At 45.8% G+C, this 15,492-nt stretch overlaps 1 protein-coding gene across 1 annotated transcript in view; it reads right to left on the minus strand.

Annotated features, from left to right (window-relative positions):
* Positions 1–15,492, minus strand: part of LOC115316166 (neprilysin-1-like) — a 146,462-nt gene that overhangs the window by 73,607 nt on the left and 57,363 nt on the right. The window contains exons 2-3 of the mRNA XM_040216205.1: positions 3,384–3,443; positions 3,143–3,304 (exon numbers count right to left, since the gene is read on the minus strand). Coding sequence (XP_040072139.1) covers positions 3,143–3,304; positions 3,384–3,443 — 222 coding nt within the window. The remainder of the gene's footprint in view (positions 1–3,142; positions 3,305–3,383; positions 3,444–15,492) is intronic.

The raw sequence follows: 15,492 nt of genomic DNA on the forward strand, positions 1-15,492 counted from the left end.
GTACACGAACCCGTCGGCAAGCTATATATGTGGCGGTAGAGGCTATGGCCACTGCCACAATCTGCGGCAGAGTATTTGTTCGCTGTGTGTTGCTCTTACAGTTTGTTCTGCGCAGAATAGCTTCTTGGAAAGACGGCCGTATACAGACGGCGTAACCCAGGAAGCCCACCGGGAGGGAAGACGGGACCATTCGTTTTCCCAAGTGCTCAGGGTGGCTGACAGTTGTTCGGCCTGACGAACGGTTCAGGCGGGCAGTTCTAAGCCCGCTGTGACCTCTAAGCGGAACGGGGCAAGTCCGTCTGCGTCGGCCGGACCAGCTTAGAGCAAGCCCCCTGCTGCATCGCGGTGAGTGGGACAGCGAGCGACAGACAGGTCGGCATTGTCTGCCGGCTTCGCTAGCCACCACCAACTACGCCGCTTTCGTACGCTGCAACGTGGCCACTCCGGCAACAGCAACAGCGGCCGCCCATGAAGCCCAGCGGCTCCCTGAGGCCCATGAAGTCCCCCGAAGTCCGGGCCTTGAGGGGGGGAGAGTGTGGGAGCCGAGGGTGAAAGACGAGGCAGGGAGCACGTGACAGGCGGCCGGCGGAGAAGTCACGAGCTGGCGCAGGACAGTGCGGGCTGAGCGAGGCTGGAAGCTGGACAAAGAACGACGGAGCCGGGGCTGCCTAGCCTCGCCCATAACGAACCCCGGAGCGGTCCACCAGCGAGGTCTGGAGCAAGACCGGTGGAAACGGCGAGCCCGGGCCATATGACCTGGGCTATGACGATCCCGGGGTGGTTCCGCAGCGAGACTCGGGCATTGATAACCCGGGACAGCCAGCCTACGCAGCGCTGGCGTGGGAAAGGCGATCCGCAGGCCTGGACACGGACCCCGACTGTGAGCTCTGATCGACGGGCGACAACAAAGGTCGGCGGGCCTGGACTACCGGCTCTCGACGACGGGCAACCGAGAGGTACAGTTAACCCATTCGCTGTCTTCTCGTTGCAATGTGTGATTCCCTGGGTGACGGGCGGAAGGTATACCGATCGGGCGGCGATTGATAGTAGTGGACCTCCGTAAAGAAACCCACAGCCTAAACTGTGGATCTTCCACTTTTGCCAGCACACGCGCCCTCGAAGCTGTGTTTTAGCCTGGGAAGTGGGACGCACATTGTTCGCATATGCGTGCAGCGCCAAACCTTGAAGCTGGTGTTACACACCAGTAAACTCAATCAGAACACTGAAGAATTATTAGCGACTGCAGTGGGTCACGTTTATGAAGAGGATTGTAATATTTGACAAGTGCGACGTCTGCCGCAGTAGCGAATACATTGTAACCTTGCCCCAGAAACATTATGACCTTAACACCAATCAGGTCGACCATGTTCAAGTTCAGCAGTGGATGAGCGGTCTGGGTTGATGTTTGAAACAATTCTGTTAACTACTGAGGAATTCGGTGAATTTTTTTTGAATACGTTGAAGAAAATAAAAGGTTGCCACTCTATGAGTAGCCAGCAAGCCCGCTACTTGCGAGAAATAAAGGCACAGCTAAATGAAGATGAGGCAATCCTGCCTATAGATGTTACTGAGAATTAGTGTCCTGCTACAAGGCGTCCCGCAGCCTTATTGCTGGGTCAACGCACAGGCTGCACTCCGCCATCCACAGAATAGGGCACAGACCCCCGCAGCACTTCATAAAAAAGTATTAACGGAGAATTGATTGGTGACGAGTTGAAACATATACACCACTTTATTTTTTCAGTCTGAAAAAAAAAAAAAAAAACGTGTGTGGGTCTTACTTTTTTCTGTCGCGAATTCGCGACAAACCAATTCCAAACCTCAAACGCGAGCATTTGTGACCTAATGTTGAGTTTTAGTGACAAAGCTACAAAATTCCTAAAGGCTTAAAATAAATGCACTCAAACTTTTGATAAGGCTTTCCTTCGCCTAAACCTACTTTAACGCTTTCTAGCTCTGGTGACGTAAGCCAAACTCGACAGGCTGGCAAAGGCGGAACGACCGGGACTTGCTTGGAGATAAGCGGCAGTTCATGTTTGTAAGCGGTAAAATGGTTTATTGATACGGAAGCAGTACTACTATCAGGAGGATACTTCCAGAGTGCTTACAAATAAAATAGCGATCTCACGCAATCCGTGATAGATGCATAATCTGATTCGGGCAGCACAGAACGATTCACAAACACAACGTCGGTGATGAAACGGCCGCTTACATCCAACGGAAGTCTCCCGGTCGCCGATGAGCGGCTCTCTATCGTGATAGATGCGCAATCCGATTCGGGCAGCACAGAAGAACGCAAACACAATGTCGAGGTTGAAGGCGGTCGATCACATTCAGCGGAAGTCTTGCGACCGCCGATGAGCAGGTTTTTGTTAAAACGCGTCCAACAACACAGCAGAGTTATTCCATGGACTCCGACGAAATTTACCAAAAAGTTAGTATGGACGTATTCCGGCCGTTCAAGACGAAAAATCACCGCTGCGACTGCAACGCTCGAAAAACAGGAGAACACTGACGCCTGACGGGCGCAAACCGGACCTGTGTGGCACTACAGCCCACCATAACTTGGAATACGGCAAAGACTACGGCCCAGTGACCCCATCAGAGCGTCAGAGCAAGTCACGTGATAAATTTTCGTCCAAGCGTTTTTGCCCTACGAAGAGCGGTCACGTGTTTCGCACCACCGCTCTGATTTGCTAGAAGCAGCCTTCGCACTGGTTAACAGCCACACGAAGACACAAAAGAAGGTGTGGTGGGTTATCAGAAGAAGAGGTCAAAAGAGGGTGGACGAAGTAGCTAATTTCCGTCTGCTGCTTTGCATAGGCCACCTTCAGGAAGGGTCGCAAAATGGGGCACGTCAGGACTTGCTTCATGCAGGCATGCTTTGATGCCGACCGCAAAATCACAAAATAAATACTCAAAACAAATTCGAACGCCGTCGAAGCATGGGTCAAATCTAAGACGCTGAGAGCAATAGTGAGAATACCTAAGACATCATACGAGTTTTCATTTAACTTTCAAACAATAAGTTGTACGTTTATTATTAAGATTTATAGCAATTCTAGCTATAAGTTAAATATAATAGTAGCAACTTCTCCCACTTTAGTCACACAAATACAGCAGTGTTAAATATCGAAATTACCTTTAAGTCTCTTGGACAGTTCCTCTCGTACAGACCATATATGTCCATAGCTAGGCAAATATGGCGGAATGGTGTTGTTTTGCTTCCAATTTTTGCACACGTAATCATAAAAATCATCACATGGATTTCTATTACTGTCAATTGCTTGGCTAAGCATTATGCCTGTAAAAGTATAAAATACATTTCAGGTAATATAAATCTGGAGGAATTATCCCGCGGCACGAAACAAGTCCGCTCTTACCCATTTCTCGACACTCAGGCGTGTTGCAGACATTGTCATGGGGATCAGGATTCACGGGATCTGCAATATTGAAGTAGAGCAGTTTATTCAGAGATAATTTCTAGTGCTACAGATGTTTGCAAGCAGCCGTTCTTCAAAAGCTGGTCTGGCATGGATGAAAACGCTTTGCTTGGGCGCTGGGCTGAAAACCGTGGGTACGCCCCAGAAGGGCTTGGCTATCAGATGATCTACCCATATCAGCAGCAAGATGGCGGCGACCAGGAGTCGCACTTCGAAATTTCTAGATATACAGGAAGTTTTACGAACGACTGACTGTATATGCTTGAAAGAGAAATTAAAATTAAGAATTTATTACTCGAGATGAGGATCCGGGGAGTACGTCATGTGGGAATTGGAAAGTGATAATTAAGAAGTTAATTACTTAAAAATTATTACTTTTGGAAATACTCGCTTTGACTGGCAAATTTTATTACAAATTTGTGGCCGGTGTGTAGAATGCGCCATCGCTGCTATTTCAGTATGATATCTGTTATACTTAAAAAATGTAAAAGAAGAAAAACCACAGAGAGCGTGCGACCACATGACCATTAAATAATCTGACGTCGTCAGATCGCCTTGTCGTGACTAACCACCAAAGCTGCATTGTAACTGTGGTAGCGAGTCATCATCATCCCCGGAGTGGGAAGGGGGGTCTATAGGCCTTCCTCCGCAAATGATGCTGGCATTGAAGAAAGGGCAAAACGTCGGTCAATATGAGCTTGTACACTGTTAGCAAAAATAACACGCCCAGACGTGTAAACCGTTGTCCCATAGCGGACACGTTGAAACGTGTTCGTTTTACATTGAGCCATCTGTGTTTTTCGTCTACACATGAGGTGCCGTGTAAACTTGACACGCTACACCGTGTTTGCCTTCCGAGAAGCACGGTTCAACGTGTTCCTTATGAAACATGGCGGCCAGCAGCCGAGAACAGGCGAGAGACGAGCCCAGCGAGCCGCGCCTTTCAGCCGAACTGAAAGCACACAGGACGCGTTCGTTCTCGTTCGATGTCTTTTATGCACAGTAAACAGTCCCCAAGCGGCGAACGTAGCTACGTGCAAAGGCACGTACGTGCGTCGTGGGCGGTCGGTGGCGTCGGCAGCTACGACAAAACCGCTAGAAAAAAAAAAAAAAAAAAAACTAATACCAAACTTACATGGATAAATAACTCAAGCAAACTACTTGGAATCAGGCGTTAACTTGCGCCACCTAGTGAGATTTCTAGCAACAAATGAAAAAAAGCAGGAGTGTTAATACGCTTCGAACTGTCACGAGTAGACTACAACTCTCCATACCTCACAGACAACACGAGCACCAGGTAGGACACAGCAGCGACACATACACAAACACAACAGCGACACTACGCCCCGACACTTCCTACTAACATCGTACTCTCCCCGCGGCGTATATATGCTTGACATGTACGGGTGAGCTCTTTGGTCGCTGACCGTTACAGATTTATAGAAGACACAAAACACGGCACAATGGACAGCCGTATGTAAGAACTGTTTGCATTTAAAAAGTATAGAGGCAAAATCTGTAAAATTAGTCCGTTGTGAAAAACAACGATGTACTAACAATAAATCTTAAACCGGCCATGAAAAAGTTCAAATTTTTTGTTATTTTCATGCTCGACCAGTGTTATGAGCAGTCCGACTAGCTTGAATCAGATAGAAAAACAAATGATTGGGACTTTATCAGTACGTATTGAATAATCAATGGAAATTATACTTGCGCAAAGCATTTTTTATATATATTATTGTGAAGGACATCCGCCCAACACTTCACTTCCGCTAGTTGTAGTACGCGTACGGGAGCAGACGCGTTCACTTTTGGGGCGTTTTGATGCAGATTGTTGTCGTATGTCGTGTTGGTGTCGAGTGGAGCGGCGAGGCTTGGGAGTTTGTGACCCGTGTTATTCGTGATCACTAATGTGGCGCTGATGCGTTTTTTTTTTAAATATTTCTTTACAGCGACATTGAAAATTCACGGGCCCGTAGCACTGCATTATGCTGAATCGCGAGCTCCTTCTCTGTTGACGTCGTTTTTCTGGTACCACTCGTGGATACTGCAAGCGTTTAAACAGTGTGCTCCGTCTCGCCTACATGCGCGGTGACGTACTCGACCTGTTGAAACTTATTGCTTCCGTCATTTTGGAGTACGCAAGGCAATTATCTCGCTGCTCTGGTTTTGGTTATGAAAGCAAGGCAAAACGCTCGTAGTTCCCGCCCTCAGTACACGTTGGGCATCTTCCACACTTTGACACCGGATAACCGGATGAACGAGGATTTACATTTACTTCAGAGGTCACTCTTGCTGCTTCCTCACCGTCGAGCAGCAGGATCAGCCGGCGACAAGCCGCGGATGAGAGGCTTGAACATCAACAGCCCAAGTGCACTCGGTGCCGATGCGGGCGATGCGGGTTTCTGTCAACCGGTAGCCCAGCACAGACCGTGACCGTTCCAGCTCTTCGTCATGACACGGTGTTGCAGAAAGCAGGGTATAATACCACTATGCGGACCACCGAAGCGAACGCACTGTTATCGTAAATCTTGGCTTGTGATAGTGCCTAAATTTGTAGATAACCTTATTAGTTTTTCCGGAGACGCAAACGACGGGCATAACAAAAGCGTTTGCATATTCCGCATACCTTGCAAACGCATCAGTCACCTTGCGAAAAGTGCAAAACACGGTGTCCGCACCGTCCTGACTTCCCAGTCTTTTACCTGCTTAGAGCAGTTTGTACGCGTTAGTAGGTATGTCTACTGAAACTGCAACTTGAAACTTGGGGCAGTGCCAGAGGGAAAAGAGACAAATTCGGGCCTCTTCCCAAAGTAAAGAAAAAGCACTATGTTCACTAAGTAAAAAATTGGTCTCAGTTCATGCATCTGTGGGCAGGTAGAAAATCTTGCCCTAATTTATTCACACCGGATGATCAGCGCAACAAACTCACACGAGATTTACAGGAAAACATCGGTGGTGACTTAAGTTTCCGTGAAATTCTGTATAACCGGTCGTTTGCGGGACCGAATCATCTACTCGAGCGGTGTGCGTCGCTGTGCAAACACATCGCTGTGCAAATGCAGTCCAACGACACGAAGCATAAAAACGGCAGATTTAGGACAACTATCCGAAGTTCATTGTTCAATTAAAACGACGTAATTTTGTTGAAAACGCCCGCAGCATTTTACTCACGGTATGCGTCGGGAATCTTCCACATTTTAAAACAGAACGAAGGAAGATTTACTTTTAAAAACGCTCGCTGCGTCCTCCCGGACCAGCTGGACCAGATCAGCTGACGACGACAGGGCAGAACCCGTCAAACGCAACCCCACAATAACCAATCTCAGCTCCGTGTTAGTGCGAGTTTCTACCTCCAAGCACCGCACCACACACCACGAACGTTTCGGCTCTTTCTCGCATCGCCGTGTTGCCCCAAACAGAACGAGACCGCCGAAGTCAATGCAGCGCTGTCGTGAACCTTGGCTGGTGGTTGCGCACTCGTGGACCCTGTGACTCCCTTCGCTTTCAAAGCACACACGACGAATGGTACTTTCCGTCTTCCGGGAACAACACAGGGGCACTTCTACGGCCACGTCTTCACTATGTCCTCGCAAACTGCGAAGCTCTATGCGAAGCTTCTCGCGTCCCGTCAAACCAAAACAATAGCGGCGCCATGCGTAGATTTTCTCCGGTCAAACAAAAAGAACGAAAGCCAACCGGCTCTTGCTTCCACCGTACATCGGCGCTGCGTTTGCGCCGTGGCCAGATCGCTTGCAGTTGAAGCAGTTGAAGGTTGAAGCAAAAACGAAACCAACTGCAATGTCACGTGTTCACATCGAGGACACGCTTTTTATATCCATTTTAACTGTTTGGAACGAATAATTAGACCAATGACTTTATTTGTGGTGTGTAAGAAACTATTATCAAGACCCCTAAACTAAATGCAAACATGGGCGACATGAGGGAAGCCGCATTGCCATCGACCAGAAAATGGCGGCGAGCACGGTAAGCGCGGGTTTCGCCAACGTCCTGCGGCATGGCGCAATTGCTTTTGGTGCATATCTGTCTCCGAGACATGTTTCTTTCCGCGGCATTTGTCTCGACGGTCCTTTCTAAGTGTGTCCCCAAGCATTCCGGTGCTTCGATAGCCGGCAATGTCGCGGTCGTCGTCGGGGGCGATGCGTGTTATTGAGGTCGGCTACACGGTTATGCGTGTATGACCGAACGAAAACACGTTTTTTACAACCTCGCATGATTTCTGAACGAATTATCCGTTACTCATCGTGTAAATTTATGGTAATTTGTGTAAATAGCGTGTTTTTCACCCCAAATATTCACCAAATACACGGGACTTGCTAACAGTGTACGGCGTTGTGTCACCGTCGTGCCCCTCCGCGGGAGTTCCACGGGAGATGGAGGGACGAAATACTTCCTTTATCCCCTTCCGGCCGTCTTCCGTAGTCTTCTGTAGTTTGAAGCGCCGTCTAGATTTTCGTTTCAAAACTGTGTTTTCCATAAGTAGAATAACTTTTCATCTCAGTACTTCCATAATCGGCGGATAGAGGGCGCTGACACCCTGCCCACCATTAAGTTGTTTTAATTTGGTTGGTTTTTCTTTCAACGTGCACGCGGCTGCGTTGCTGTTTTAGCTTGGTCTCGCTTAAGTTTCCAATCCAAATTTGTCCTTTCTAGCATATAACGAGGCATTCGTTTTTTTTATCCATCCGAAAAATATCTCAAAAACACTTGAAGGCAACATAAGAAGAAAACACTTTTTTGTTTTAAAAATATATTTTATAAGAGCACCGGGTCAGTGGTCCAGGAGTTGCCACATTAGTTTCCTTTGAAATTTCGGAATACTGACAAAGGAAGGTTTACGTTTTCGCTCAACAAGGTTTGTTCATGACGACGGGTTATGGTACCTCTGGATACAACGAAAGCAGCTGCTTAAGTCTCCAGTTTGAACCAAACTATTGTCTGCTTGTTAGAGGAAGGGAGGGTAGTGGTTTATAACAGCCACAGCTAGTAACTTGTGAATTTCAAAGGAGGGCAGGGGCAGTTGAAGCTTCCATGCATGCTTCCAAGGGAGGTACTCCAGGAGTTTGATTATTTTGAAGTGTTAGCTGTTATTAGGCAACACTTCTTCGCGATATTTGTTGCGGGTAAGTTAATGCTGCCAATGCATAAAATCCTTCAAAGTACTCGGGTGAAAGTGGGAGATCGCAACGCTCTACAGGTGCGTCACCCGTCTCACAAACATCACAGACGACATCCTCTGCACCCTGCCCTTCTTCAGCACTGCTGACTTGAAGGCTGTCTTCAGAGTCATTCAAACTTTTGTTTAGACGCTTTCATTCCGCTGTACGTATCCATATCGAGACAAAACTCGCAAGTTAACGAGTTAACGTGTTTTGCGGGCAAAGTCGAAAGCGCTCTAGCCAAAAGAGGGCAGGGTAGCCTGCATTGTGTTCCCATTTGAGGACAGATATAATGAGCGTAAACAAAACGAATGGAGAGAAATAATTTTTAAATTTTGCTTGCTAATATTTCTTTAATGGCTAGAACAATCTGAAAATTACCTTTGTTTTCACGTTCGGGAAAAACTTGGCAGATAATAAACTATTCACTTTCATAAACTGGTACTTGGCAGTGCTACGAGTAGAGGAGAAGTACGTAGTATACTGGTTCGGGAGACCGCAGGTAAGTGCTGCCATCTATCTGCCAGCTGCAAAAAGCTTTTTCTGTCTTAACTTAAGGACGCCACGCAGCAAACCATGCACTCTAAAAAAGAAGGGTGTCATGGGGTACACCCATAGGGGGTGTAAGTGCTTGTCACATATACTACACCCTTTGGGGGAACGCTTGTACACCCCAAATATGGGAGTATGTGTACACCCGTTGGTGTGGTGCACATGTACACCTTTTTCTACAGAAATCTCACTCGAAGGGAACACAGGTTCACCCCATTCAACGGTGTACGGCGAAACCTCTTTCTACACTCAATGAAATGAAAGGGAACACAAATGCACCCCGTTCGAAGGTGTACCATTGCACCGCTTCATAAACCCGCCTCACTCAAAGGGAACACAGATGCACCCCGCTCAATAGTGTACCATTACTCCCCTTTCTACACCTACTGCTCTCAAAGGGAACACAGGAGCACCCCGTTTAATACTGCACTGTTACACCTCTTTCTACACACACTAAATTCGGCACAAGTGCTCCCGATTCAAAGGTGCATGGTCACACCACTTTATGCACCCGCTTGATAACTAACTTCATAAACCTATTTAAGACATCAAGGAAAACCTTAACAAATGTATGCGTCCCGGTGGTATTGCAAAAAGGCAGGTAAACGGACACACGGGATTGTTTTCAAATTTCATAGAAGTTTATTAGACAGCTTATTTCGTAAACAAGTACAAACTTGCAAGCAATACGTGGTATGGGAAGAGGTACGAAGAAGCTGTTGCACAACTGAGAAGGTTACTGAGCAAACAAGAACCGGGGGTGAGTTTTAGGTAGTCTCTATTCTCCAAGCAGCCGGCAGAATTATTTCCACTAAATTCCACCGGCAGTCGCCCTTCATTCATCGAACGACGTTTCATCGACAACTCAGATTAGCTTTCCTATATTAGCTTCTTTTTTTTCTTGTAATGAGCTGCCCCAGACTGTATCCGCGAAGTGACGTGTACAGGTGGGACAGGTGGGTCAACATTTTCGTAATGAGCCGCCGCAGGCTGTCGCCACGAACCGGCGTCAACGGGTGGGCTCGGTTGGTGAGCACGGGCCCTCAGAGATACACGCGCGGCAAAATGTCCCTACAGCGTGCATTTCGCGTAAGGAGTGACGATGGAACGTTAGTGTCGATGAAACGTGTCTACAAAACGTGCATCAACGAAAACGTGTTTTCACAAAACGCCGGGAGAATTAGAAAGTCAGTATTCTACCTGCGGTTGTCACATGATTGTAGTCAGCTAATGGCAGGCGACTACCGATAGCATTTTGGGGAAATTATTCTCCCGGCTGCTGGAACATAGACACTGCCTAATTCTAGAGATAATCCGGGACGGAACGGTCAATTGTTGCAAAGGAGCAGGTTGCAGAGCACTTACGATGACAACACCGGACTCGAAATATGGAATCCGAAATATATGTCGACACGGGCACTGCAGAACAACACAAACACAAAAACGAAAGGAAAGGGGTCCGTGAAGATTCAACACAATGTAGCAGAATCTGTAGTTTGCCGAACCGAACACTAAACTCATCACACGAATTCCTTGGGCTTTTCTGAAGAACTTGCTTGTTGCCGATATACGCGTAGGACTTTGCAAACACTGGAAATCTTGGTACACTCGAATACGTCGTCGCGAACGAAATCTACGGCAGCCCCGCTGGTCGCGGCATAGCACACAAGAAACTAGGCCGGGAAGCACCGAGATCGAAAAAGCTACTACGTCATCCGTGAAACCTTTACTTTCTTCCACGCTTTCAGCTTAGGGAGAGAAAAAAAAAAAGGAGTATGCAAATTGCAGCTCCTTCAAGGCCAAAAGGGGGCACCCTGGCAAAGGCTTACCTTCGTGGAAAACCCAACAATGAACACAACGAGAAGATTTGTCACTTATATCCTCTTGGAAGTTCGACCCAAAGTTAATGTGCAGTGGATGCTATCCGTGGCCTTGGCCTTCAGGCAGGTGCCGTGCTCTGCCTTATCTCTAGCTTGGAGGAGACTGTAGTCACGTGAACCTACCCGGAGACCCGATTGGCCTAAAACAGGGCCAAGCTGCGGCTCGCGAGCCACATGTGGCTCTTTGCGTGTTAAAGTGTATCTCGCGGTTCCCTTACCTATCCGTCCCCCCCCCCATTTTCGCTCCCTCCCTCCCGATCACATGAGCCCTTCTCGAGGAAGAGAAATGGAATGCGTTGTAAATCGAAAAACAAGCTGCAGTTTGGCAGTCTTGTGCTACTACTACCTTATGTACAGTTGAACTGCTTTTGACTCGGATAGAGTGAAAGTAGTTTGAGTTTCGTTTATTGATCCAAATAAAAGTTTGCCCCCCTCCCCCCCTCCCCCGGCGGCTCTTAGAAGTTTCGCCTGGCCTAAAACAAGCATAGCGTCCACTCTACTGTCAATACCGAATGAGCAGGATTGCTCCATACTTCCAAAGAAACTGCCAAACCGCACAAGTGACCCCAAGGGGGAATCTAAGCACAAGCTGATCGAGGCGCGTGGCTAGCGTGGGGGTGCACTGATACACCTCGAGGTTTTTAAGGAAGAGGAGGATGCTCATTGTCGGTGTACAAGTACACTGGCTGGGCAACGCAGGATGCATCTTTCAGGAAAAGGGTGCATTTGAAGGGCCTCTTTATAGATTCTTAAAAAAATACTTTAACAACCGCACTCAAAGGGTCAAAATTGGAAACAATGTCAGTGAGGCCGTAGACCTTAACTACGGTGTTCCACAGGGATCTGTGTAAGGCCCGATGCTATTTAATATATATGTGAACGACCTCGCTTTGCCGCGTTTGAACTCGAACATTTATCAGTACTCTGATGGCACGGCTCTAACATCTGCAAGCGAAAATTACAATATTGCAGTGTCCTCTCTACAACCAAGTTACGGTTTTAAAAAATTGTATTTTTGTAAAAAAAAAAAAAAAAAAAATACTCGAATGTGCTTCAGGGCCATCAAAAACATATTAATCTGAGGGAACCAATTTTTTTTACATACATCAGAATGTAGAAATTGTTATTGCTCGCCATTACTGTACGGTACAGAAACCAAATACCTGGGCATACATCTCGACGAATATTTGAATTGGAATGTACACATAGAATCACTTAATGAGTCAACTGAAGGTAATCGCATCATACCTGCATAGGCAACGAAGTTACGCGGATCCGAATCTGAGGTAGACTGTCTACCAAATACTAGGTGAGACGAAATTGAAATACGGAATAACCATATATGCTTCCTGTTCCGATTTTAAAGAAGCAAAAAAATAAATAATATGATAAAAATGGTAGTAAAGATATTGTCTACGGAACGCGGCTTGAGAATATTGCATTTGAGGAACCGCTAGCTCTCCGACCAGAAGTTAGTGCCAATAGAAAATCTTTTGAGGTTTGTTATTCTGACGAAAGATTACTTCACACCGGATTTTAAGCCAGAGGCAACGACACAAAAGCAACTCAAGACAAACTGAAAACATTTATTGTTCCAAGAACATGCACAAATTATGGAAAGATGCTAAGGAAATACGTCTTTTCAATTAACTATTGTGTAATCTGCAGAACCTGCTGTCGTTTAAAATAGCAAAAAGACAAATAATGAAATAGTGTCAATGTGCGCGCACATTAATACCAAATATGTGTTGCTAAATTATTTATGATTTGCCATAACGTGAACTCGTAGTGCTTTTATCCTTGTCTTTTTGATTTCACAAAGCTAGAAGAAAAAACGAGTAAAAAAAGAAAAGAAAATGTGTTTATGGTTTTGTTTCTAATTAGTTTGCCCAGTTAAGTGTCAATGATTCTTGATTGTATAGCTTCAACGGCGCAGCTTCCCGGTTTTGTGTATCTTATCTTACTCTTGTTGTTGTAGTTTCTTTTTTCTTTTTTTGTGAATTGCACTCCGGTGTACTGCCGGTACTCACATACAAGCACAAAAGTGCTTTCGTGAGACGGATTCAAATGTTTGTAAAATGAAGCAAAAATAAACTGTCACTGCTACTACTACTACAACTACCTGAAGTGCTGTAATGTTTTCCAATTGACTGGGCAACTTTGCTGTTGTAGATCTCCGCGAAATAAAGATGCAACACTCTAAGAAAAGCCCGTGCGCCTACTTTCCCGCACAACACTCGGAGAGCCAATCACCGCCACTTACGGAGGCCGCTCAGCGAATGACGATGCCGAAACATATGTTTAGACCAAAAGCGCAGTTTGAGTTGTGACATTAAGAAATATGCAAGCGTGACGTTTTGCATTTCTTAATGTCAAAACTCAGACTGCGTTGTTTCGTTTAAACATTTGTTTCGGAATCGTTCTTCGCTGAGCTGCCTTCGTAAGTTGCGGTGATTGGCTCTCCGAGTGTTGTGTGTTAAAGTAAACGCAAGGGATTTTTTTAGAGTGAACGAGCAGCGACTCCGCGGCCATCGAACGCGGGCAGTCTCTCGCTCAACGCTAGGATCGCTTAATTTTGAAATCAAGGGTGAGCACAACCGACTCTTTCGGACGGCGAAGGAAATTGATCGAACGAATCACCACTTGAGTTCTTACGCAAATAAAGGATTGATTGAAATATAAATTAATATTTGCCCCAATCTAACTTTATATTTTAGCCTGAACCCAGGTTTTCATAACACAGATCACTGGCACAGACCAACTTGGTACTGCATCAAATATTTAATGATTATAATATTAGTGTTTATCATTCTTTTTTTTTTCATTCTTTGAGCAGAGTCGTAATTGATGTTGATTTTCGGATGCATATGAGCTTGTGAACAGGCGGTTTATATAAGAGTCCTTAACGAACTCCAAGAAAAACACGCAGACCAAAAAAAAAAAAAAAAAAAAAGAACAGAAAGCAAACATGAATTAGGTGAATTTATATCAGCGGTGGACTTCAAATCTTTTCGAATGGAACCGAACCTGGGGTTCGGTTGCACGCCAATTTTAGAAATGTTAATTTCGAAGTTCGAGAGCCAGACATTTTTTTTTTTTCAGTATTCAATAAAGCGCCTGTTCGTGACACACAGCAGCACAGTTTCGCAAAAAAAAAAAAAAAAAAAAAAAGAAAACGAAAGAAAAAAAAAAGACATGACGCGTGATTTTGATGATAAGTGGAGATATTGGTGATTGTGACAATGTCCACCTACTGCGGCGATCTCGTGAACGACATTCACGTGGATACAGTTGCGGACGCGGACGTCTAAGGCTATTTTAGATTTTAGAGCCCAGGCAATAAGGTAAGAACTCTAGTTTCACGTCTGACTTGTTACGACCACGCGACACTCCTGGGGACATAGCCTTTCTGTTCGAACTCCTCGGTATGGGCAGACGTATACAAGCAATGTTGTGTTTGACCGCGAGCCGTAAAACACAACAGCGCTGTGCAAATAAAAATTATTATTTATTGTTACACTGCAAAACTTCGCGTGAATAATATAACATGCGGCGATTCATTCCGCGTGGACCCCGCTGAATGGACGCTAATGCATGATTCGCATGATGAGATTCCACTCGCAATTTTCAGTCGCGACGTTACTTGGGCTGCAAAAACGTGAACCGTTGCTGAGATGGTCGACGCCGATACTGAAAATCGCAAGCAGAATTGGAACAAGCGAATCAGGCTTAACAAGTCGGTGATGTCCACTGTTAACAATGATCCACATCTCCTTGTATCTACTATTTACGCCGCGTTTGCTTACCTCAACCAGCCTTCAAACTTAAAATTCTGAGGTAGACTGCGCTTCGAAGTTATACTTGACACATAAATACGTATTAAGTGTAAACATTCAAAACGCTTAAAGAGATACTGAATCGAAACTTAAAATATACAAAAAACATCTAAAGATAAGTCAAATAGAATCGGATAAACCTGTAATTGATAATCGCATAGTCAAAGTTTAAGCGGATGGCTGTATTTTTTGTTCTAAATGCCTGGATTTCAGCGAGCGCTTCGATATCAGCCGTCGAAGAGCGCCATACATCTCGGGAGATCCGGCCGATCCGGCGCGGTCTTGACGTCATCATGCTCGAAGGGCGAAGCGAACCGTAGTTATGAGTCTTGCCACTTGGAGGCGTCAACGTGTTACTATCTCGCTTAGTCGAAGTACCCTAGGGCAGTGTTGCCAAAATGGGCTATATATTGCCAAATTGGGCTAAATTGTTTTCTAGTTGGCGTCAAAATTTCGTTGTTGGCTATGTGGCTATTTCGGGCTATTTCTAAGGATACTGCGAACTTTTGTCGAAACCTCAGATTCGACTAGTCAATTTTCGAACTTATCGGCTTCAAAGAAAATTGTTCCTCTTTTGTCCAGTCAAGAGGAGAGAGAGGAA

This window comes from Ixodes scapularis, unplaced genomic scaffold, assembly GCF_016920785.2.
Source record: "Ixodes scapularis isolate PalLabHiFi unplaced genomic scaffold, ASM1692078v2 PGA_scaffold1__304_contigs__length_218370807, whole genome shotgun sequence".
NCBI lineage: Eukaryota > Metazoa > Arthropoda > Arachnida > Ixodida > Ixodidae > Ixodes > Ixodes scapularis.